At 45.3% G+C, this 23453-nt stretch overlaps 1 protein-coding gene across 2 annotated transcripts in view; it reads right to left on the reverse strand.

The window, feature by feature from the left end:
* ASAP2 (ArfGAP with SH3 domain, ankyrin repeat and PH domain 2) overlaps positions 1-15381 on the reverse strand; it is a 184715-nt gene extending 169334 nt beyond the window's left edge. The window contains exon 1 of one of the 2 annotated variants that reach the window (XM_075923514.2): positions 15066-15381. In XM_075923514.2, the coding sequence (XP_075779629.1) occupies positions 15066-15191 (126 nt within the window). In that variant the 5' untranslated portion in view covers positions 15192-15381. The remainder of the gene's footprint in view (positions 1-15065) is intronic. The other variant, XM_075923513.2, reaches the window with a different exon arrangement.
* Positions 15382-23453: the final 8072 nt, after the last annotated feature.

Raw genomic sequence — 23453 nt, forward strand, 5'->3', positions numbered from 1 at the left:
GGGGTCACAGCACCTAGAGAGAACCACCAGTTGTTTTGACTTCAAGTGCTCCCCTGTCCCCAGGTTTCGATTGGCCTGTGTAGGGTGGGGAGAAGGAGGGGAGGAGAGTGCACCTGCAGGATGGATCAAAGGGCTTAGAGGGCTGAACTGTCCCATAGAGGCTGTCTTGCCCAGTTCTGGGGTACGGGCAGCTGGTGGCTGCTCCATGGGTCTTGCCTGGGGTGGCGGGGCCATGCAGCTCGCCTTCCAGATGCTCCTCAGGGCTGGGTTGGGAAAACAGGGGCCTTGCTGGTAGGCCAGCGGCTGATCTCTGGGGTTGGGGTGCTTGTTACTCTCCTGGGGTATGTCTACACTACCCCGCTAGTTCGAACTAGCGGGGTAATGTAGGCATACCGCACTTGCAAATGAAGCCCGGGATTTGAATTTCCCGGGCTTCATTTGCATAAGCGGGGCGCCGCCATTTTTAAAACCCCGCTCGTTCGAACCCCGTGCAGAGCGGCTACATGGGGCACAAACTGGGTAGTTCGAACTAGGCTTCCTAGTTTGAACTACTGTTACTCCTCGTGGAATGAGGAGTAACGGTAGTTCGAACTAGGAAGCCTAGTTCGAACTACCTAGTTCGTGCCCCGTGTAGCCACGCTGCACGGGGTTCGAACGAGCGGGGTTTTAAAAATGGCAGCGCCCCGCTTATGCAAATGAAGCCCGGGAAATTCAAATCCCAGGCTTCATTTGCAAGTGCGGTATGCCTACATTACAATCCTAGTTCGAACTAGGAGGGTAGTGTAGACATACCCCTGTTGTCATTTGGGAGTATAACTGTCTCTGCTATCAAAGTCCTTTCCGTTTGATGAGAAACAATCACATTGCACGCACATCCCATTGTCCTGGCACAACCAAACCCTGACCTTGCTTTAAGTTATGATAAGAGGAAGCTGCATACCAAATTTGGTGGGTCTAGCTCTTACTCTTTAAGAGGAGTTCTTGAACAAACAGACTCACAGATCAACACACAGACAGATACACAAACTGTCTCAAATATATAGTAGAAGACAGGTAGAGGTGGGGGAATATGGTGATATTCGTGAAGGGGAATTTAAATGAAGTGTGCAATTTCTGCAGGGAAGAAGATGGGTGTAGATGGGCCTCTGCTAGACCCCTCTTTCTCTTCTGAAAACAATACTTTGAGTGCATCTCCTCTGTAGTGCTGTCAATCTTAGCCCTCTCTTCTCACATACTTGACCACAGAGACTTCAGTTTCCATACTGGTTATCCATCAGACTTCTTAGCTGCATGTTTCCTCATTCTCATCTCTTCAGTTCACTGGCAGCCTAAGTTCAACTCTCCCACTTACCAAAAGGGCCAACCTCTTAACTTTGGTCTTCGCCAAGTATTGGTCTATTGCAAGTTTCCCTACCTGACAACCACCTGGTATTCAGCATCACTCACCAGCTCCCAACCTCATCCCCAGTCATACACCAGCACTCTGCTTTTCCATGACTTCCAATTTATCAGTGTTGGAGTCTTCTCATGCTCACAGCTCGCTTCTCTCTCAATGTAGTTGCTGATTCTGTCCATGCTTCACTTCTCCAGCTTTGTCTCTTCCAGTGCAAGTTGCGCCCAGCCAACCTGAGCCCTGAATCATCCCCAACATCTGCTTCACCTGAGCCTACTCTAGAGCTACAGAAAGTCTCTGGCATAAGTCTTATGATCAAGCTGCCTTCCTCTTCTACAAATGCATTCTCTCCTCCTCCTGGTCTGCCATCATCCTAGCTAAATAGCTCTGTTACTTCAAATTAATTGAACCTCACCCACTTGCACAATCCTACCCTCCTTCCCACCACCTTTGACTCATACTTCAAACCCTCCCCTAGTCCTGCTTCTTTCTCTCTGCCAAGCATCTCACCTGTTACTTCCAAGATAAAACTGATAACATATTATGACTTTCCCCTCTCCTCAGTTTGCCTTCCCTCTCCCTGTGCCCACCTGCAACTTTCTTCTTGTCTCTACTCATCCCCACCAGTTCCCCAGTGACTCCTGCCATCTCCTGATTTCTCTCTCTCAAACTATCATCCTCTTCCCTACTCTTTTCTTTAACCTCTCACTCCCCCACAACTTGCCTCTCCAACCACTGCCCCAACTCTGTTCCATCTCTAAGATAACTGAATATGCTGTCTACAATCGCTATCTCTCTCTCTACAACTGCGTCCTAGACACTCTCCAATCCAGTTTTCAGCCTTACATTCCTCTGAAATCATTCTCATAAAGGTCTCGAATAGTCTCTTCCTAGCTAACGCTCAGAACCAGTACTCCATCCTTAACCTCCTTGACCTATTACCACCTTTGAAACTGTCAATTAACATCTTCTTCTTGAAACCTTTTTCTTATTTGGCTTCTATGACTGTCCTCTCCTGGATCTCCCTGGATCTCTAACTCAGAGGTGGGCAATAATTTTCAGAGGGGGGCCATTTAATACATTTTGACACATGGTAACAGGCCAGCTTCATCTGTGAAAGGGTGGGGCCTGGAGCAGAAGAGGCAGGGCAAAGGACTAGCCTCCCGATCGAGTTGTCTGCTATATTTTTAATTCAAAGCCTCTGGCCCAAAGGGCTTGTGGGTCTCAGCCGCTACAGTATTGCCTGGCAGCTGCCTGGGGTTGCTGTGGCTATTTGAAAAGCTCATGGCTCTGGCCCCTGCCAAGATAGCACCACAACCAAGAGCCATTTAAATAGGATCCTGCTGCCAACACCTGGAAATAAATAGAAAGTGTCTAGATGCAGTCGGGAAACCAGAACAAAGTGCTAGGTGGGCCGGATATGGTACCCAGGCTGCGTATTGACCAAGCCTGCTCTAGCTGCTTCTTTAGCCATGTCCTTCAGAGGATCCTCTTTAAACTTTCTATGGAAGTTCCTCAAGGGCACTGGCCTTGTTCCTCATCTCTTTCCTCCTGACAACCTCACCTGTGGATAACCTCATGCACAATCAGATTCAGTTACCATCTTAGTACTGACAACTACTGCAGATTAGTCTCCTGTACAAATTGATATATCTCAGCCTGTCTCTCTAACATCGCCCTGTAAGTGTCTAGGCATCAACTCAAGCACAACACAGCTTTTAATCTTTCCTAATCCCTTCTCAATTACTCTAGACAACACCATCAGCCTGTCGGTCATTCAATCTTACAACCCAGGCATCATCTTTGACTCAAACTTCTCTTTAGGTCCTCATGTCCAGGCCAAATTTTGCAGATTTTTTCTGCATAACATTTGCAAATTGCTACCTTTACTATCCATTTACACAACTGAAATTCTCATCCAGGCTCTCCTCATCTTGAGTCTCTACTACAACAATATCCTTTTCTCTAGCCTTGACAAATGCCATCTTGCCCCCACTCATATGCATTCACAATGCTGCTACAAAAATCATACCTCTAGCCCATCTCTTTGACCAGGTCACCCCTCACTTCACATCTCCTAACTGATTCCCCCTGCCGTATCATATCAAGTCTTCACTTTCAATGTTCATCCCCACCCTACCTATCATCCCTCACTCAGTCTTGAGATGGCAGTTCTTGCCTCCAATTAGCCCACAGGGCTAGTCTCCATTTGTTTAATATCTAAACAAGCACTGTCATGCTTTTTCTCATGCTGACCCACATGTTCAGCAGAAACAACCTGTAAACATCTGCAAAATTAACTCATTATCCTTCTTAAAATTTTCCTTTTCCATGATGCCTGCAAACCATTTTAGGCTGCTGATGCAAAGATACCATTGCCCATGATGGCGATTAACATAGTCTCATTATTTTCTTGGATTCTTCCATCTGTTTATATACATCTACTGCAGTAGTCTCCAACCTTTTGAAGCACAAGATCACTTTTTGAATTTAAGTGCAATCCAGGATATACCTCAGATCCAAATACCCTTGCCCTGCCTCCTTTGTGCCCCTTCTCTGAGGCCCTACCCCTGCTCACTCTATTCTCCCTCCCTTTCATCAGGCAGGGACAGAGGTTTGGGACACAGGCTTTGGTTTTGGGCTAAAGGATTTTGAGTGTGACAGGTCTCTGAGCTGATCCTGGGGCAGGGAGCTAGGGTGCATGAGGGGTTCGGGGTAGAAGCTCTGTAAGGGAGTTTGGGTCCAAGGGGCTCAGGGTTTGGGGTACAGTAGAGAGTTCATGACTGGGGCAGGGTTTCAGTATACTGGCTCCAGCTTCTGAGTACACGTCTGGCTCTGTTAATCTGTCTCCTCACTTCCTCGTGTGGGTATCATAGTTTACAGAATGCTTGTTGAAGATCTTGTAGGTGTAGGTCTCAGTCTGAGGGGTTGGAGCATATGCGGTTGTACCTCAGAGCTTGGCTGTAAACAATGGATCGTGTGGTGTGTCCAGGATGGAAGCTGGAGGCATGCAGGTAAACATAGCAGTCGGTAGGCTTACGGTATAGGGTGGTGTTTATGTGACCGTCATTTATTTGCACTGTGGTGTCCAGGAAATGGACCTCCCGTGTATACTGGTCCATGCTGTGGTTGATGGTGGGGTGGAAGCTGTTGAAATCGTGGTGAAATTTTTCCAGTCTCCTTCCCTTGGGTCCAGATGATGAAGATGTCATCGATGTAGCATAGGTAGAGAAGGGGCGTAAGGGAATGAGAGCTGAGGAAGCGTTGTTCCAGGTCAGCCATAAAGATGTTGGCGTATTGTGAGGCCATGCGGGTGCCCATAGCAATGTCACTGGTCTGGAGGTATATATTGTCACCAAGTCTGAAATAGTTGTGTGTGAGGATAAAGTTGCAGAGCTCAGCCACCAGTTGTGCTGTAGCATCGATTCATCAGGGATTATTGTTCCTGACATCTTTTATTCCATCTACATGTGGGATGTTTGTGTAGAAAGCCTCTACATTCATGGTGCCTAGGATGGTGTTTTCTGGAAGATCACCAATGCATTGTAGTTTTCTCAGGAAATCAGTAGTGTCACGGAGGTAACGGAGTGCTGGTCGCGTAGGGTCTGAGTAGAGAGTCCACATATCCAGACGGGCATTGGCACTCTCAGTGAAGGACTGAGATGATGGGGCATCCGGGATTTCCAGGTTTTTGGATCTTGGGTAATAGATAGAACAACCCTGGTTGGGGCTCTAAGGGTGTGTTTATCTGTTCCTGTGCTTGTGTGGGGAGTGTCCTGAGCAGATGGTGCAGTTTCTTAGTGTATTCCTTAGTGGGAACTGAGGAAAGTGGCCTGTAGAATGTGGTATTGGAGAGTTGTCTGGCAGCCTCCTTTAGGTAGTCAGGCCTGTTCATGATGACAACAGCACCTCTTTATTAGCCCCATTGATTATAATGTCAGAGTTGTTCCGGAGACTGTGGATGGCATAGCGTTCTGCACGATTGACGTTACAAGGCAAGTGATGCTGTTTTTCCACATGCTGTGCATGTTGGCAGAAGCATTCTATGTAGAGGTCCAGACTGTCATTTCGACCCTCAGGAGGAGTCAATGTGAAGTTCTTCTTGTGCTGTTGGTGGGAGGGTATCTGTGTGTCAGTGTGCTGTTCAGTGTTGTGTTGGAAGTATTCCTTGAAACGGAGATGGTGAAAATAGGCTTCCAGATCACCACAGAACTGTATCATGTTAGTGGGGATGGTGGGGCAAAAAGAGAGTCCCCGAGATAGAACAGACTCTTCTGCCAGGCTGAGTGTGTAGTTGGATAGATTGATGATATTGCTGGGTGAGTTAGGGGTACCACTGTTGTGGCCCCATGTGGCAGGTAGGATTTTAGACAGCTCACAGTCCTTTTTCCTCTGTAGAGAAGTGAAATGTGTAATGTAGAGCTCCTGTCTTATTTTAGTAAAGTCCATATGTGGGGAAGGTTGGTTTTTTATGAAAGACTCCAGATTGGAGAGCTCATTTTTTATGTTAGTCTGAATATTCAGACTAACACGGCTACCCCTCTGATGCTGGGGAGGTGGCTTCACAAAGCCTCCTCCCTGGGAGCCAGGCAGGCAAGGGCTGCCCACTGTGTCCTGGGGGAAGTGGCTGTGCTGTGGCAGCAAAGTCTCCTCCCCAGGAGCAAGGTCAGCAGAGGGGCAGGACGGAGGGAGTGGGGGTGGAAGGGAGTAAGGGGGCACTCCCATGGAGGATTTGCTGCAGGTTACAAGCTTTATACTGCAGAGCCCACAGTGATTGTAACTGCTGAGATTTTCTGCGGTTACGCAGTTACTCTAACACACAATTTTTAACATCCTTAGAACAATCAGACATTTGCTCATGAAAGTTCAAACCAAAACATATATTATGCGGAGACCTGTGGCACCCTTAGAGACTAACAATTTTATTTGGGCATAAGCTTTAGTGGACTGGAGCCTACTCCAGCATGAAACCTTATGCCCAAACAAAAAAATGATTAGTCTTTACGGTGCCACTGGACTTGTCGTTGTTTTGCTAGAACAGACTAACCCAGCTACCCTTCTGAAACAAGACATATATCGAGTCAAGAAAAGCTAATTCTGCCACTGAAAAGCAGCAAGAGAGATGGGTAAGGGCTGAATCACACTGCAGCATGACTCTCTGGAAATTATACACCTCTCTACTTTTGCAAGAGGGGTGAGGGAGGGTAAGGTTGATGATAAAGAGTTCAGTATCACTAGTGGGACAATGTCCCACTAAAATAAGTTTCATAAGTCACGTAGCTCCATTATCAAGTTTAGCTGTCTAAACATCCTGCACACTATAAAATGTTTTCAATCATATTTAGGGGCTAAACTCTGTTCTCTGATACATGCATACAGCTTCACTGAAGTCCTGGAATTTAACCATAAGACTTCATGCACTACTTCATCTTATTCCTTTGTGAGCACCTTCCTGCAAATAGACACTCCTATTTGAAGTCACATTTTTATTTGTACCATGACAACTTTCCCCAGCAACAACATCAGATTACAATGTCACAAGTTCATAATTCCAGAAGAGAAACATTTAAAGTGACACATTTATAAAGCTATTTTTATTAATTTTATTAATAAGGGACAAAATGCAGGTATGTTCTGTACAGCACAGCGTGCACAAATATGTTTTTATTAAAACTAAATGTTTTTTAAATTTCCATGATACATTAAGAGATGCAAGTATTCTTAACCTCCGGAAAGTAGAAGAAAATTACTCCTCACTCAGAGAATTACACCTCACTCAGAGTGCATCTACACAGCAGGGCTTAGCTCAATTTGCCTAACGTATTTCGAGTTATGTCAATTGCATAGTTTATTTCAAAATAGCTTATTTTGAAATTGGGAGCATCTACACAGCACTTATTTCGAAATATAGCACTCTTCCTCTGATTTCTCTTACTCCTCGTACAATGAGGGTTACAGGAGTCAGAATACGAAGTCTTCCAGCTTGACATTATTTCAACATTATATAGAAACAACTGCCTGCTACATAGACGCGGATGAAGTTATTTTGAAATAATGTTAGATTATTTATACAGCTCTCAAAAGCGTGCTAGGCACTACACAGAGATATAAAAAAAAGACAAGTTCCCAGTCCCTGCTTCAACAGAGCTTGCAGACAAACAGACATCATAAAGAGACTCCTTGGCTTTGTCTACACTATGACTTTTGCCGCAAGAGGCAATGCAAATGAAGCGCAGATTAGCATTTTCCCACACTTCATTTGCATACTCTCTTTCGTTCCATTTTTGCGCTAGGAGTTTTTGCTCAAAAACAGGCAGTGTGGCCATGGCCATTTTGCACAAAACCCCCTTTTTCCACTAAATCCTTATGGGTTTTTGTGCAAAACAGCTACAGCCACACTGCCTGTTTTTGTGCAACAACCCCTAAAACAAAAACAGAATGGAAGAGAGTATGCAAATGAAGCACGGGAAAATGCTAATCTGCGCTTCATTTGCCACTTGCGGCAAAAGTCATAGTGTAGCCTTAGCCCTCGTGTATTCTGAGTCATGTTGTTTCACTAAGTAAGTTTTTACTGCTTTTTATTCATTCTTCAAAGCTTCAATAGCTGAGAGCAAGTGAGATTATATTCATTTTTATGTAGTATTTAATTTAACAAGTTTTGTTCAGTTACACCTCAAACCCACTGAAGGCATTCACTTCAGACACAAACTCAATTTTAGTCTGAAAAACCTTTATTATGGGAGGATAATGAGGGAAAAAAGTATTGTGACAGAGTGCATAGGGTGAGGTTGCAGGGCTGGCAGTTATGGAATCATTGAGACACAATAATCATGGAATCTTCACAGTGCCATTTTCAGACTAGAAACAAACTTTAAAAGGAAATAGTAGAGATGGGGGGGGGGGGGAATATATATACCCTCACCACTACTTCAATTTAGTTATGAAGTTAAACTACACATAGGGGCTTGACAAAACCAGCCACCCTAAAACTCATTTCTTTGATTCACATAGTCCATCAGCAATAATCCAACAAACAATTTAAAGAAACAACAATAAAATTAAATATTAATATATTGTGCACTCTGTGAAATCAGATACTCATATGGTAGATAAAGATAGATTTACAAGCCATTATTTATGTAGTGTTTACTATACTAGTTTCTTAGATTTTAAACTCCATGGTGCAGGAATGTGTGTATGCATGTACATACACAACCATATATTTAACTGAAAAAAATTATGTAACTAATGTTACATTAGTTACCATCACACCATTCGCTGTTTATGCCCCTTTTCTCTACTCTTATTTTTTTCTGTTTTCTATAGGGTTTTATACTATGCTTATCACACAGCATCTGAGCACCTTTCAGATATGCATTAAATGACTTAATTAACATATGCTGTGTGGACTATTCTCTCTTCCTCTCCCCAGGAGCAGAACTGTATGTACAGCAATAGCATATTTTGTTTTGGTAGGGTTTTGTTTGTTTCATTACCAGGCTTTGCTACGCAACTTATTTTTTAAAGTTCATTCACAAAACATGTACTTGGATTCCAGCCATCACTAAATGATTCTATGGAAAAACAATGTCTAAAAGTTTTCATGTCCCCCATGATTAATGGTAGCTAACAGAACTCATTACTGTTGAGTCTTTTTTTTTTTTATTTAAGTCTCAGAATAAAACAACAGGGAAACACATAATCTTCACAATAGCAATGGTAAGAATCAGGTTTTTGCTACTGAATGTACACAGCCTTAAAAAGTCATTTCACATTTGCATGCCCTGACATAATATGGGCATCTGGAACTTATACTAGGAATAGTAAATTTACAAATGCTAATCCTTTCCTAAACTAGATTACTGATTTTAACATCCCCTCCCACAAACATATGTCCCTGAGCTATGAAATACTAATTTAAAACTTACTCATTACTACATATGCAAAAATTAGAAAGTATGATATTAAGTGCCTGATCTTCAGCACTGCCATGCACTTACAAATTGATTTCAATTGGAGCTGCAGATGCTCAGCACCTCTCAGGATAGAGTCCCAAGTATGAAAAAATTGGAGGAAATGTGGAATCACTTATCTTGTACAATGATACTGACATTATTTTCTGTTCCAAGAACAGACATTTCCTAACTCTTTTTCTGAAACTAGCAGCAGCAAACACTGATCAAATCCTGTTACCCAAATAACACAGTATAAGTTATCTAGAAGGGAGGGGAAAAGGGGAGCAGGCTTTTCATTCAATAATAGTTGCAATCTGTCCAGCATCTTTCCCATCTACTCAGTGGCAGAAGCTAGAAAACAGCTCCCATATCACAGTCTAAAGCAGGGGTTGGCAAGCTATGAATCAGGAGCCAAATATGGCTCACTAGGGCCAGATATGGCTCTTGAAGCTTGAGCCCAGCCCCGCCTCCCTCACTCTTATTCCGCCCCGCAGCAGGGAGCCTGTGCTAGCGCTACAGCAGGCCTGGGCAAAACAATCCAGGCCATGGACACAGCAGGTTGCCCCTTCCCCCGCACGCCACTCAGAAAAGCAGCTGTGGGGGCATTTGTTTTTCACAAACTGTGAGCCCATAAGGGAGGAGGGAGTGGTACTTTATAGCTGCTCTCACCCGCAGCACAAGCCCACTGGCTGGTTTCTGGCCAATGGAAGATGCCTGTTTCAAGAATAGACAGCGTGCAAAGCACCAATCCTTCCCTCTCCTCCCCTCCCCTCCCCTCCCCTCCGGCTCTTATTCACAGAGCACAGGGCCATGCAGCCTGTTGCAGCCTGTGTGGGGACAGGACAGGCTCCTGAAAAACGTGCTGAACTGGAGTCTCACTGATCAGTCTACCTCTCCATGCCAGAGCCTAATTCTGGCACCTCAGCCCCACCCTACCTCCCCATCCCACATAACCCAAATCCTCTACCCACCTCCTGAGCCCATACCCCCTCCCAGATCCTGCACCCCAATTCTCTGCCCCAGATCACAATCCCCTTCTGCTCTAGGTCACAATCCAAAGCCCAGCACACCTGACTGCACCCCAGTCCACTGCCCTAGGTCACAATCCCTTCCTGCCCAGGTCACAATCCAAAGTCCTGCACCCCATCCCATGTCTCGGGTCACAACTGCCTCCTTCACACAAACTCAGTGGCCCCCGATGCAAAAAAGGTTATCTACTCCTGCCATAAATAAAGACAATGTTGAAACCTTTTGTGTTGGACATAATATTTTACTTTATTTAAAAATTAAGCCTGGCCAACATGCCAACTGGGGACCAACCCCCCAATCTGGCCGCAGTGTCATAACACTCCTGCACACACACCCCACACACCAACCCTGAGCCCCTCATACGTCCACATCCCTAGACTTCTGCACTTCCACATCCCCTGCCACAACACTCCTGCACCTCCACACACCCCAACCATGTGCCCTGAGCCCATCATACACCCAAGCCCCCTGTCCTGAGCCCCTCCTACACCCTAACCTAGATTTCTACATCCCACATCTCCAACAACCTGCCATAAGATTGATACAAGACAGCCTGAATGTATGCATGAAACTGGATTTGATCAGTTACGATGTAAACTTCTAAGAAATGTGCAAAAAGATGCAGCAGCAGAAGTCCCATTAAATAAAGTCTATGAATACAAGGTTTCATTTATACTATTATTAATCATGCCAATTTTATAATATTAAGCTGTATATTTTCAGTCATGCAAATGGGCATTCTTATACAGCCCTTTGTTGCCCACTTGTTCTGAATTTTCATGTAGTTTGAACAGGTTGCAGAGCCCTGTTCTACAGAAACTTTTAAAGGGGAGTCTCAGTCATTAATTAAGTTTAAAATCAGATGATTAGCAGATAAGAGTAAGAGGTTTTTTTTATTATTTTACAATCTACCATCTGATAAGTGTTCAGTTTACAAACTAGTTTTTTGTGCCCATTAGCTGAAATCCAATCACTACCCAGCTGTCTGAACAATGTTGCTTTCACCATTCCCCATTTCAACCACCACATTCCTAAACTTTATACAGGTCCATAACCAGATTTCCTAGATTTTAGTATCATACGGTATGCTGGACTTTTAGCACATTACACTTTGAAAATATATATATTAAGATTTCAAAGTATCTGTGTTAGTTCAATCAACCACACTTGTCACATGTACTTCACCTTTAAACTACAAGCTTTACAAAGCATTGTTTTACTTCAAGTTGATAAACTAGCTTCTATCAAGCTTGCACAAAAGAGCACACAAGCTTTTTCTATTAGGCAACATATAGGCAGCTTTTTACAAAAGCAACATCTTTAACCTGAAAAACCAGATAGACCACAAAGCATGAAGGATGTCAATCCAAAAAAATGAATTATAAATATGAACCCAGATTTTATAAATTTAAACTAGGAATGTTAAATGCGTGTAATGAAATAATCATGTACATCTGAAAATTTCAGCAGTTACAGGCGGGGCAGCAGTCAGCTCCTGGGGAAATGGTGTGCGTGGGGAGACGGCTTTTAAATTGTCTCCCCACGCATATCAGCTCCCACCTACTCCCCGCCCATGCTGCTACCTCTGTGTCAGAGGCAGCAGCAGGAGAGGAGAGGGAGAGGCAGCTCCCCAGGAGGCAGCACACCCAGAGTCAGCTTTTAAGCCAACTCCCCACACATACTGGGAGCCTGCGTGTAACCGTGAACATTAACCGATGAGCCCAGGCTCATCGGTTAACCAGGTACACAGTTACATATTCACATCCCTAATTTAAACCTATTAATAATATCCTTTAATTCTTGAGGGTTTTTTTTTTTTTAAGAAGAGTACTCCATTTAATTAAATAATTTCAGGATCTCAGAAGGAACAACCTTATTGCTGATGTTTTGCCAAAATTGCTAAAGAAATGAATGACAACAAATAAGCAGAGTGACTGCCACAAAGGCAAATTTCTAAAATTCTACTCACTTTGGGAAATTTTGACAGACCAGTAAAATATTGGTTGTATTCTTTATCATTATTATCAGGGCTCGCTGAGCCATGGCGAGCCCCGTTTGCCAGCCACGCTATCCAGTGTTCTGCGCATGCGCAGATCGCCCGAACCCATCTCTTCCGGGTTGTAATCTACTCGCAGCCCTGATTATTATAATTGTCACTAGGGATGCAAGCGACTAATCACTCCCCCTTGCCCCAGCTGCTTCTGTATCAGAGGCAGCAAGAGCGGTGGGAAGCAAGCTGGTGCTGGGGAAAGCCAGCTTAAAAGCCGATTCCCCCCAGCATCATCTCTCCGGTGCATGGTGGGCAGCGGGTGCGGGGGGGGAGGGGAGGGAAGCAGAGCCCCAGCAGTCCTGGGGCCTGCGCAAGCTGGGACTACTCAGTCGTGGCTCACGCCAGCTCCGGGAGCTACTCCCGCTGTGGCTTTGCATTTTAAACATAAGAAGAGCCAAGTGGCTCTTATTACATTTAAAATACAGAGCCACAACAGTCCTGGAGCTAGCACAAGCCAGGACTGCACAGACCCGGCTTGTGCTGGCTCCAGGAGCTAACCCCACCAGTGTGCCCAGTTCCTACTAAATTTACATTGCAGAGATGCAGCTGGGATAGCTCCTGGACCCCATATGAGCTGGGACAGAGCACTTTCCCTTATCAACTAATCATGTAGTTGATACAATTTGTATTGGCTACACATTTAGTCAATTACCTGCTTCTTAACATCCTTAAATGTCTCACAGAATAGATTAGCAATTTTTTTTTACTTGAGCTAGTATATTTTTTATGGCCATTTTGCCAGGCTTTTCTAAAGAAGATTTGCCACATACCTGCAAATAGATATGAGGATTATTCTAAGAGGGGTGGTTGAGATTCTGTGGCCTGCACTGTGCAGGGGGTCAGACTAGATGATCATAATGGTCCCTTCTGACCTTAAAGTCTATGAACCTTTAAAGGGGCAAACAGAGCTCTAACATACTGACTGTGTTTCTTTGAAACCATCAGCAATGTAATAGTGATATGACCAGAAAACAAACAGCTGGTAGGCAGATTAAATAAAACAGGAACCAAACATGTTCAAGAGTATAATTATAGCATTCTCTTGATTTTAAAAACTTCAATGTAGTTTACAAACATTACTAGTTCATTCTCTCCAGGCCACTCTAAAAATAAGTATATCAGTACAGCCAACTGCACACACTAAAATCATAATTTTTGGGCACCCAACACCTGAGGTTAGCTTTAAGATTATATATTTGGGTTCATTTTATTTGTCTTATCTTTAAGGACTTAGAGTTCACATTTTTAACTTTTTCCTCAACAACTAAGAAGGGTAGAAACTCAGGATAAAAATGTTACAGCTAAGATTCTCACATAGTCATATAGTTCCACAAGATCTGGCTTTTTAAATTAAATTTTATATATGAAAGAAAGAGACTTGGGATAAAACCAGAAGATCTGACAACTTACAGTTACTTGCTTTAGACCTAAATAATTTCACTAATGGTTCATTTTGTGTTTAGTAAATTTTATACAGAAGGCCTTTACATTTATATTCTGAAAAATAGTTACTGATATTTAATTGCTGATCTTAAAGTCTGCTTTAAAAAGGTATAATTAAATACAGGTGTTTTAAGAATAAGCTTTTGTGGTGAGCAAAATTACTTCAGGAGCAAAATAGTAATTCATTCCATGCAAATTATTTTGAATTTAAACCCACAAAGGTCAAAGGTTTAGGAACTGGCAAAACAGGAAAATCTTGAAAATAGCAAATGTTCTATTTTGTTCACATACTTAAGATACTTCTATAATTGATAGCTTGTAGCATTTTTCTTAGGAAGGACACTGCAAAGTTAGCCAGTCACAAAATTTTTGTTTAAAAGTTTGATTTTTTTTACGTAAATATATTTTACAAAATACACTGTATCTCCATTTGGTTTTATCAACTGCTGTAACAAGCAGATGGAACAAATTAATCTACACAGCAAACGAGACTATTTTGAAAAAGACGAGTAGTCCTATGGCACCTAGTTAGTTCGGAGAGGCTGCTGCTACAATCAAAATACGCAGAAGCGTTTTATTTTGTTACACCCAGGACTCGCCAGGATGGATTCTAGCTGTGCTCAGACCTGCCCCAAATCTCAGTCTCCTTTGAATGGAGAGGGAAAAGATTCCTTCCTCAGTTTTTGCGGTCTCCGACCCTCACAGGTGAGGCAGGATTTTGCTGAGTTTCAAAGAAGGATTTCAGATTTATTTTAACAAAAACCCCTCCCTCCAGAAGACAGACACAGCTCCCCTCCCCCCGGGTGCTGCAAAAGGCTGGTGGGAGGCAGCCAGACGTACGAGGGATGGGGGACGAACTAGTGGGCAGAAGCCCCTCTATGGCAGGCTGAGACAACACCCTAGCTCCTGGAGGGTGGTAAGGCAGCCGCCGGCAGAGGGGAGCCGAGCCCTTGGGCACCGAGGGGAGGTAACCACGCGCCGCCCCCCTTCTCCCGCCGGCGGAGGCAGGTCGGGGGACGTTAAGCCCCACGCCCCGGGCCAGCCAGGCGGGCGCGCCCCGCTCCGAGCGGCCGAAGGGCGCTTTCCCAGCCGGCCCGCGCCGAGCGCCTTGTTCCCCGCCGCGGCGGGCAGAGCGCGGCGCCAGGCCGGAGGGGCTCTGCAGCCCCCCTCCGCCCGCGCTGCCCGCGGCTCTCACCTCCTCGATGGCCGCCACCGTGTTCCTGCACTGGGCCATCCGCGTGGTGAAGTTGGAGGCGGTGGGCGACTTGTAATCCTCATTGGTCTCGGACACGAATTCCGACACGGAGATCTGGTCCGGCATGGCGGGGCGGGGACGGGGGGCGGGCGGCTCCGGGGGAGGCGAGGGGAGGGGGCTCCCCGCTTACATCGCTCAGCGGCGGCAGCGCCCTCCTCACACCCCGCCACCGTCTGGCGTGTGTTGTTCTCTCCTCCGCTCCGTCCGCACAAGGAAATTCCCCGGCCGCACCCCGCCCTCCCGGTCACCCACGGGGGAAGGGGGGGGCCTGCACGCCCCTCCCCCCCGCAGCACACAGTCAGTGGGGAGGCCACCACACCCCTCCATCTTCCCCCACCCGCAGCACGCAGACATTGGGGGAGGCCACCACACACCCCTCCTTTTCCTTTCTCTCCCCCCTCCAGCACACAGACTGGGGAAGCCACTACAAATCCCTCTTTTCCTCTCCTGCCCCTCCGCAGCATACAGAGGAGAGGACACCACACACAGACTGGGGAGGCCATCACACACCCCACCACCGCCTCCCTGCAGCACACAGACTATGGAGACCACTACACAGCCTCTCCTCCTCCCCTCCCCCCTCTCCATCACACACACAGACAGGGGAGGCTACTACACAACCCTACCCCTCCACCTGGCAGTGCAAAGTGAGTAGGGCACCACACACCCCTCATCAAAGCAGAGCAGGGGTGGGGGAAATGTTGTATCCTCTACCGTCAGTGTTCCCTGTAAGCTGTGCACCAGTGTGGCAAATGTCACCTAGCTTATTACGGGAGCACCCACAGCTCATTTTTGTTTCTACTGCTGGTGCACATTCACATATACCTTGGTGCACATAACATTTTGTTCCACATATGGATGGAAAACTTTGCACATGGATGAACCAGATTAAGGGGGACATTGCCAACTGCCCACCTCCACCACACACAAAACCACTCCTTATCCAACAGACTGGGAAGACCTGCTGCACACCCTTCAGTAATCACACACACTGAAATAGGTCAGGTCACTTCAAACCCATTCCTTCCTTATCACACAGTGGAGGGAAGCCACTACACACCCATTCTCTCTTCCTGATATCACACTGAGAAAATTGGCAGACACTCCTCCTAATAACACATGAGTAGGGCCCTATCAAATTCATGGCCATGAAAAACAGGTCACAGACCATGAAATCTGGTCTTGTGTGCTTTTCCTTACTCTTGTGTGCTTTTACCTTTGCACTGCCTGCAAAACAGCTGGAGAGCGTAGCTGTTAGTTGGCTGCCCTGCTCTGACGGCAACACTCCAGTAAAGCAGCAGTGTGTACCAAACCAGACTACTGCCTCCATAGCTGGGTCCTCAGTCAGCAGTAACCAGCCTCTGGCCATCCTAATAGGCCTGTGGCAGCTCCTTCCCAACTGATAGAGAAGAGGCCTTTAGCATTCTAGAGTTTACATGTGTGTCTTCTCATACCCTCTTGCTGCTGGCTGGTCTGACTGTCACACACTACTCCCACACACATACTCAGCTATGTGGGGTTGGGCTACTTGGGATGACAAACAGTGCACCCTTGACAGACCATCAGCATTCCCATGCTGTGTCAGGAGCTGGAGTTACAGCAACTAATAGGGTCCTATGCTGGGGTCCAGTGGAGAGGGAGGGCTTGGACTCTCCTGCCGGAAGATTTAACGCTTTCCCTTGTCTCCTATCTCTCACCAGGGAGCTACACTGCCCTACAAACTGGGGTGAATTTATGGACTCTGTAACATGCACTGGATTGAGTTTATTGACTTGGCCATATTTCCCTGTGGACCAGGGAAAACTTACTGACCAGTGGGCGGTTGTAACATGGTGCGGTTCTCACCACCACAGCACCTCCTGCTGGTCAGTTTGGGAATTAGCTCTGTTCAACACTGGAGCTCCCTTGTCTCACTGGCGTCTGGCTGTTTTCTGTTAATTATTCTGCCACCTTATGTGAGGACCTGTGTCCCTCCCAGATCATGATGCCTTTACCTGCAGATGCAGCTGCTAGACAGTGACCCCATGCTCTGGGATCTCCCCTCCCAGGAAACCTACACCCCATTTCCCCTATACCCACCTTGCCTCAGTGACCATCTTGCCAGTTGTCATCTAACCACTTACCTCAGGGGCAAACTGCAGTCTGACATGGCCACTCATCATAGACAAGGGGATGTGGACCTGTTGCCTTTGCCTGCCCTGGCTGCCTTCCCAGAGCCCTAGTATCCCTCAGGCCCCTGTCACTGGGCCTCAGCCTGGGACTACTCAGGCTGGAGCCCCCTGGCTCACCCTCCCTTTCCACAGCACTGTTCTGTTTGTGGTACCCTGGCTAGCAGGCAACTAGGTCTTTCTCCCTCCAGGACTGAAGTGAGTATGCTCAGCCTGGCCAGCCATCTCTTTTATACAGCCCTCCTGGGCTCTGACAGGCTGCCACAAGGCCTCTCATGATTGGTCCCCTATACACAACCCTCTCCCAGGGCTGTTTTAACCCTTTTTATGCCTGGAGTGGGGTGACCGCCCCCTTAAAGCCACAAGACTGAAAGTGGACCTATAGACATGGGTTGGGGAGAATGAGGCAAGGAATTGCATGTGCACTCCACAAGGGAGACAGGTATGCTCACCCTGCACTGGGCATGGTCTTTCCCCAAATGCATTACAGTGGACAAAATCTGTGCTATTCCTAATTTTTTATTAGATTGTCTATCTGGGATATAGGCTATGCATCTAACTGGGATACCCTATTTAATTTCTGGAAGTCATTGTAGAATCTCATGCTGCCATCTCGCTTAGGTACAAGGATGATGGGACTGTACCATTGACTATGGGAATCCTCCAGGACTCCTAGCTCCAGCATTTTCCTAACTTTGGTCTTGGTCTTTTCTTTCTTCTGGGATCCAGTATGGTTTAATATTTGCCTTTACTCGAGAATCTGTGATGTGATGATGAATTTCTGTTTTCCTGCTTAGTTTCTCAAAGAACATGTCATGATTCCATTCAATTAAATTGATGACTTCTGCTCATTACTTAGGGGTCAATTCAGGGAATGTCCCTTATAGCAAACATCAATTAAAATGCAAGTTGTCCTAATTTTTCCCATCCTGACTCACCACTCTCTTTATCATATTCTTCAGTGTCCTATTAGAGAGTTCAGTCTACCACCCTCAGACTGATGACCTTCTTGATGTTCTTAGAAGAATGCACTGCAAGTCTTTCATCACAAGACACAAGTCTTTCATCAACTTTGACATGAAGGGGTTTCCCTGGTCCATCAACATTTCTTTGGGAATCGCTACCCTCAAGAATATTTGAATTCATTCTTTAGCAATTGTTTTGGACATTGTGCTTTGGAGAGAAACAGCCTCTGGGTATTGGGTGGTGTATTCCAGAATTAGTACATTTTGATAGCTATGAGATAACTTCTTCAGTGGGCCTATCAGATCCATCACTATCCTCTCAAACAGGACTTCAGTAATCTTTAGAGGTACTAAAAGGTCCCTTACGTGTGGTCGAGTTCCATATAATTGGTATTCTGGGCAGCAGCCACAATACATTGGCCCTCCATATAAATTCCTGGCCAAAAGAACCTCTGAAGGATTTGAGTGAGGGTCTTACCTACCCCTTGATGTCCTTTGAACAAAAACTGTGAGCAAAGTCCAACACTGCCCTCTGGTGCCATCAAGGTAATACGAGCTGCTCCACTTCTTGCTCTTGCATTCTGGCTACTGTATATAAAAGGTCTTTTACCATAAAGTATGGCTACAGGCTTTCGTTTTCCCTTGTACTATGATCCCATTCACCTGAGCTACTTTATTGCAAATATTATTATATATTGGATCATTGGCCTGATACTGTCCAAAATGTTCAAGCAAGGGTTCAATATGCCCAAACTCAAGGAGACCTATTTCTATTTCCCTCTTGAGGGGAGGCCCAAGACAGCTGATCCTGCTCCACTAGTTTTCCCAGGACTAGTGTGACAGCACTTACAGAGTCCACTAAAGCAGTGGTCTCTATGCCATTCATCTTAACTGGCTGTGTGCATCTATGGGGGGAACATTGCAACTTCTGCAATGTTTAAATTACATGGATCCTCAAAATACAGGACTATGTAGCACTTTAAAGACTAACAAGATGGTTTATTAGATGATGAGCTTTCGTGGGCCAGACCCACTTCCTCAGATCAAATAGATCCTCAAGATTTCCTAGATTACATTGCATGGGCTCTTCCACATTAGGAATGTTAAATTTAGTTTAATCAACTAATTGACTGGTTGATGGATTTTTCCATCGACTAGTCGATAACTGGGAGAGCTGCAGCAGGGTTAGCTCCCGGCCCAGGAGCTAATCCCCCTGTGGCTCTGCCTTTTAAATGTATTAAGAGCCACTAGGCTTTTAATACATTTAAAATGCTAAAGCACAGCTGCGGGGGGGGGGGGGGGGGCGGAGAGAAGGGCCCAGCACAATCCGGGTCCCTCCCACTGTGCACCAGCCTTTTAAATGTATTAAGAGCCGGCAGGTTAAAATATCTTAATCATAATTGTATGTGTATTGCACAGTGTCAGTAGGGTCAAAGACATCAATAAATGATAAATTTCTTAAGGGCCCCATTTAGAAATTAATTTTAACTAACATTTATTTGTAAATTTTTAGAAATTTAATTCTGTACTCAAAGAGTAAGTGTTGTAAAGTACGTGTATTTTTCACACATAATAATTAAAAAGTTGAATCCCTGCTTGAAGGGTAAAACAACTCACCTTTAACTAAGGCAAGGGTCTCAAGCTTCCAGCCTGTAGGCCATTCCTGGCCAGAGCAATTGTACAATCTGGCCCAGGAGTCTGGGTGGGCCAGCAAGGCGGGCCATCAGTTACTGTTCCCCCAGTCTCACCCCTTCCTACAACTGGGCTGCCTTCTCCTTTTCATGGTACCCCATCCCCTGATAACATGGCTTCAGGGATCACCGGGGGACCTGGTGCAGTGCAGCAGCAGTGGTCAACACCCTCCCTGCCCCCTCCCACACACACTCTTCCTGTGGTGGCAGGTGCACACTCATTAGGCGTGCTTGCTCCACTTCCTGCAGCTCCTGCCATTATGAATCTCATCTAGCATAGCCTATGCTCATCTAACTGGATGGTCAGGTAGTTCCCTCTGGCTTTGAAATCTGTTTATTCATTATAATAGATCTTGAGGCCAGGGAACCATTGGGTCATCTGGTCAAACCTGTGGCATAGCACTGGCCATAATGTCCCGTCCCCCCACTTATCCTGATGTTGAGCCCAATAACTGTTTTGACTAAAGCATATATTGAAGAAAGGCATCTTGCTGTGATTTGAAGATATGAAGTGATGGAGAATCTTCCACTTCCTTTGCATGGTGGGGTGTCTGACCCACACAGGGAAGAAAATTAGTTAAAGCAGCCCTCAGAGGCTGTGCAGAACCCTAGCCAATAAAAAGGGGCTTGCTGATTCAACCAATAGAGGGAAAGCTTCTTTGGGCAGCCAATCAGGGCCAGGGAGTGCCATTATTAGAAGGGCTGCTCAGCAGAGCAGAGTCTCTCCGTGGCATCCTTAGTTCTTATGCCTTTCTGTGCAATGTTAAAGAGTCCTTTAAATTCTGTCTCCTCAATATTTATATATTGTAGGCAAGACCAATGTCGTTTTGATAAGCTAAATAGATTGAATCCTTTAAGTCTATCATAAGATACTTTCCAGCCCTTGAATCACTTTGGGGAGCTTGAATACAGAGCTAAAATCTGTTTCCCAGCCCTACGCATTCTCCTTTCTGTATCCATTCAAGAGTGGCATTAGCCCTTTTTTCTAGAGCATCACACTGGGTGCTCATGTTCACTTGTTTGTCTACTATCCTTGCAGAATAGCTACTTTCCAGGATACAGCCCCATTCTCTGAATTTATGGGTAAATGCTTCAGAATAGTGACATCAGGCAGCTGTGAGCAAAGCCTGTTGGTGCTTGAGCTTGGCACAACAGGATTTTTAGATCTGAGTTCTCCTTAGCAAACTCTCTCCCATTCTCACTGTGCCTACCAGTCCCAGAGACCGCCTTTTTCTCTCTTTCAAAGATGGACAAGATAATATGAGAGCATCTCCCTAAATGCCGCAATCTTTAAAACTACTCTGCCCCTTTGTGGAGAAGTGGATCAGCACAGGTGTAGTAAGATGAGGGCCTAAAACATAAGCCCATGCAGCACATGGTTTGAGGCCTGAGGCCTAGATAACAATGGGCAAAACATGGCTAACATAAAGCAAAGCTAAGCTGTGAGCAAGAGGCAGGCCCCAGCTCACAGAACTTGGCATGAACAGGGCTGAGAGTACAAAACACTAATTGGTGCTAGGTATTTACTGCAGAACAATAATTGGTACTGGTCATAAGTGGAAAGCACATGATCTCACTAGCTCATTAAAAAGACCTTGGTACCCACTCCTCACAGATACGGATTAAGGTTCAAGAAAGGGTCGAAAATGACAGAATGATGGATAGAGATGATCTAATCAAACCACGAGGTACAGGATGATGAGTGGTATCTCAGTAGCGTCAGAGAGTGGTAACCTGATAACGTCAGAGGGTGGTAACCTGATACGTCAGCAGTGAGGTGTGACTTGTACCTGCATATAAGGTGGTGTCTTGCGGAGATGACCTAGGGGGCAGTGGGACCTCCCACTGATTGAGTCTTTCCATTGTGGCAGGTACAGATGCGTGGTGGTTCAGTAGAGTCTACTGACAACTATTACTGTACTTCACTCTACAATAAACCTGGCCTGGCACCTTCATTCCTTATCTGGTTTGTGGTCTTTGGGTGCTCTCTTGGGGTCTGCTGTGGAGACTAAGTGCACAAGTCAACATGGCACACATCACTTAGCACACATGCAAGCAACCTTCTGGTTATCATCGTCAACAGAGCCAGAGACCTGTGAGGACATCTCGGCAATAAATCCTGACTGGCCGTTCCCTGAAGAACTACAACAGGCTTCCATACATGCAGAGCAGTTGACCAGGTCAAACCTACGTCTCCTTCCCTACAGGCACCATCCAGAGGGTTGGGGGAGGGATATGAAAAAATAAGGAAAATCAAAGTTACACACAAATATTTTTTTCTGCGAGTAACTGTAGTTGACTTGTCACCACATTCCTCTCATATAACATGATCACTATACAAATGCTGACCAAGTGTAAAATGCAGAGGCAGATAATCAAGTATTTGTCCAAAATATTTTTTAACTATAGCACCTAGGAGCCCTTGTCAAGGACCAGGACCCCATTGTGTGATGCACCATGCAAATACAAAATACAAAGACAGTCCCTAACCAAAACAGCTTCCAATCTAATATAATAAGCAACAAAAATAGATAGATAGGGAGGGGACAAGAAAAAAACATAGGATAAGTCAACATGATAGGTCTTATCACACCCAACAGCCTGTCAAAAAGTTTTTTGTAGGCATCCTGGAACAGGAGAGTTTTGAGGGACAAATATGAGTTGGCTTCGTAGTTGTCTCTGGGTTGCTCCTCCCCAGAGTAAGAAACAGTATGGGAGAAAGCAGGAATGTGCTTGTCTGAAAACTTTACAAGGGGGCAGTGGAAGCTGGTTTCATGGTCTGATCAAAGGCAGAAGTTGACATCTTGTACTGAATGAGTGATGATAGGTAGGATGGAGCTAGCCCGTGAAGGGCCTTGAAAGTGAAGCTGAGTAGCTTATATTTGATGTGGTAGAGACATTAGATGTAGAGTGGGGTGACATAGTTAAAATAACTATCTAGGAAAATGATCTTTGCAGCAGCATTCTGAGTATGATCAGAGTAAGATTGCATTTGTCCAGGCCAGAGGGTGTAGAACTGGAATTGGAATTTTGTAATGAATAAGTCAGTTATAATACATGTATGTTATAGCCAAAGTTTGGATTAAACTTAAATACAAGATGTAGGCCTCAGACAGGCCAGGAAACTTTGTTAAATTAGCTCCAGCTCTGTTTGATGTTAGCATGTTAAAGTGAAGGGATGGAATATTGTAATACATAGCGATGTTAGTGTTAGACAGAAAGAAGTTTTATGTTGAAAAACTTTGTAACTTTGTTAAAGTGACTAGAAGTACCCCTTTGTTCAATGATGCAGCTCTGTAAATGTATTGTTTGTGTGAATGTGAAAGAGAATGTTTTAGGAGAGATAAGTATGAAGGCCACTCACTGAATGCTCAAATGGTCAGAGGAGGAGCCGGAGACTCAGAAGCACCAAATAATAATCAACTAAGTGAAAGCACACTGAAGATGCAGACTGCCAAACCCTGAAGCTAGTGGCAAGCATCCCTTTATAGGGAACCAATCACA

This window comes from Pelodiscus sinensis, chromosome 3 (genome assembly GCF_052426305.1).
Source record: "Pelodiscus sinensis isolate ZL-2025 chromosome 3, ASM5242630v1, whole genome shotgun sequence".
Taxonomy (NCBI): domain Eukaryota; kingdom Metazoa; phylum Chordata; order Testudines; family Trionychidae; genus Pelodiscus; species Pelodiscus sinensis.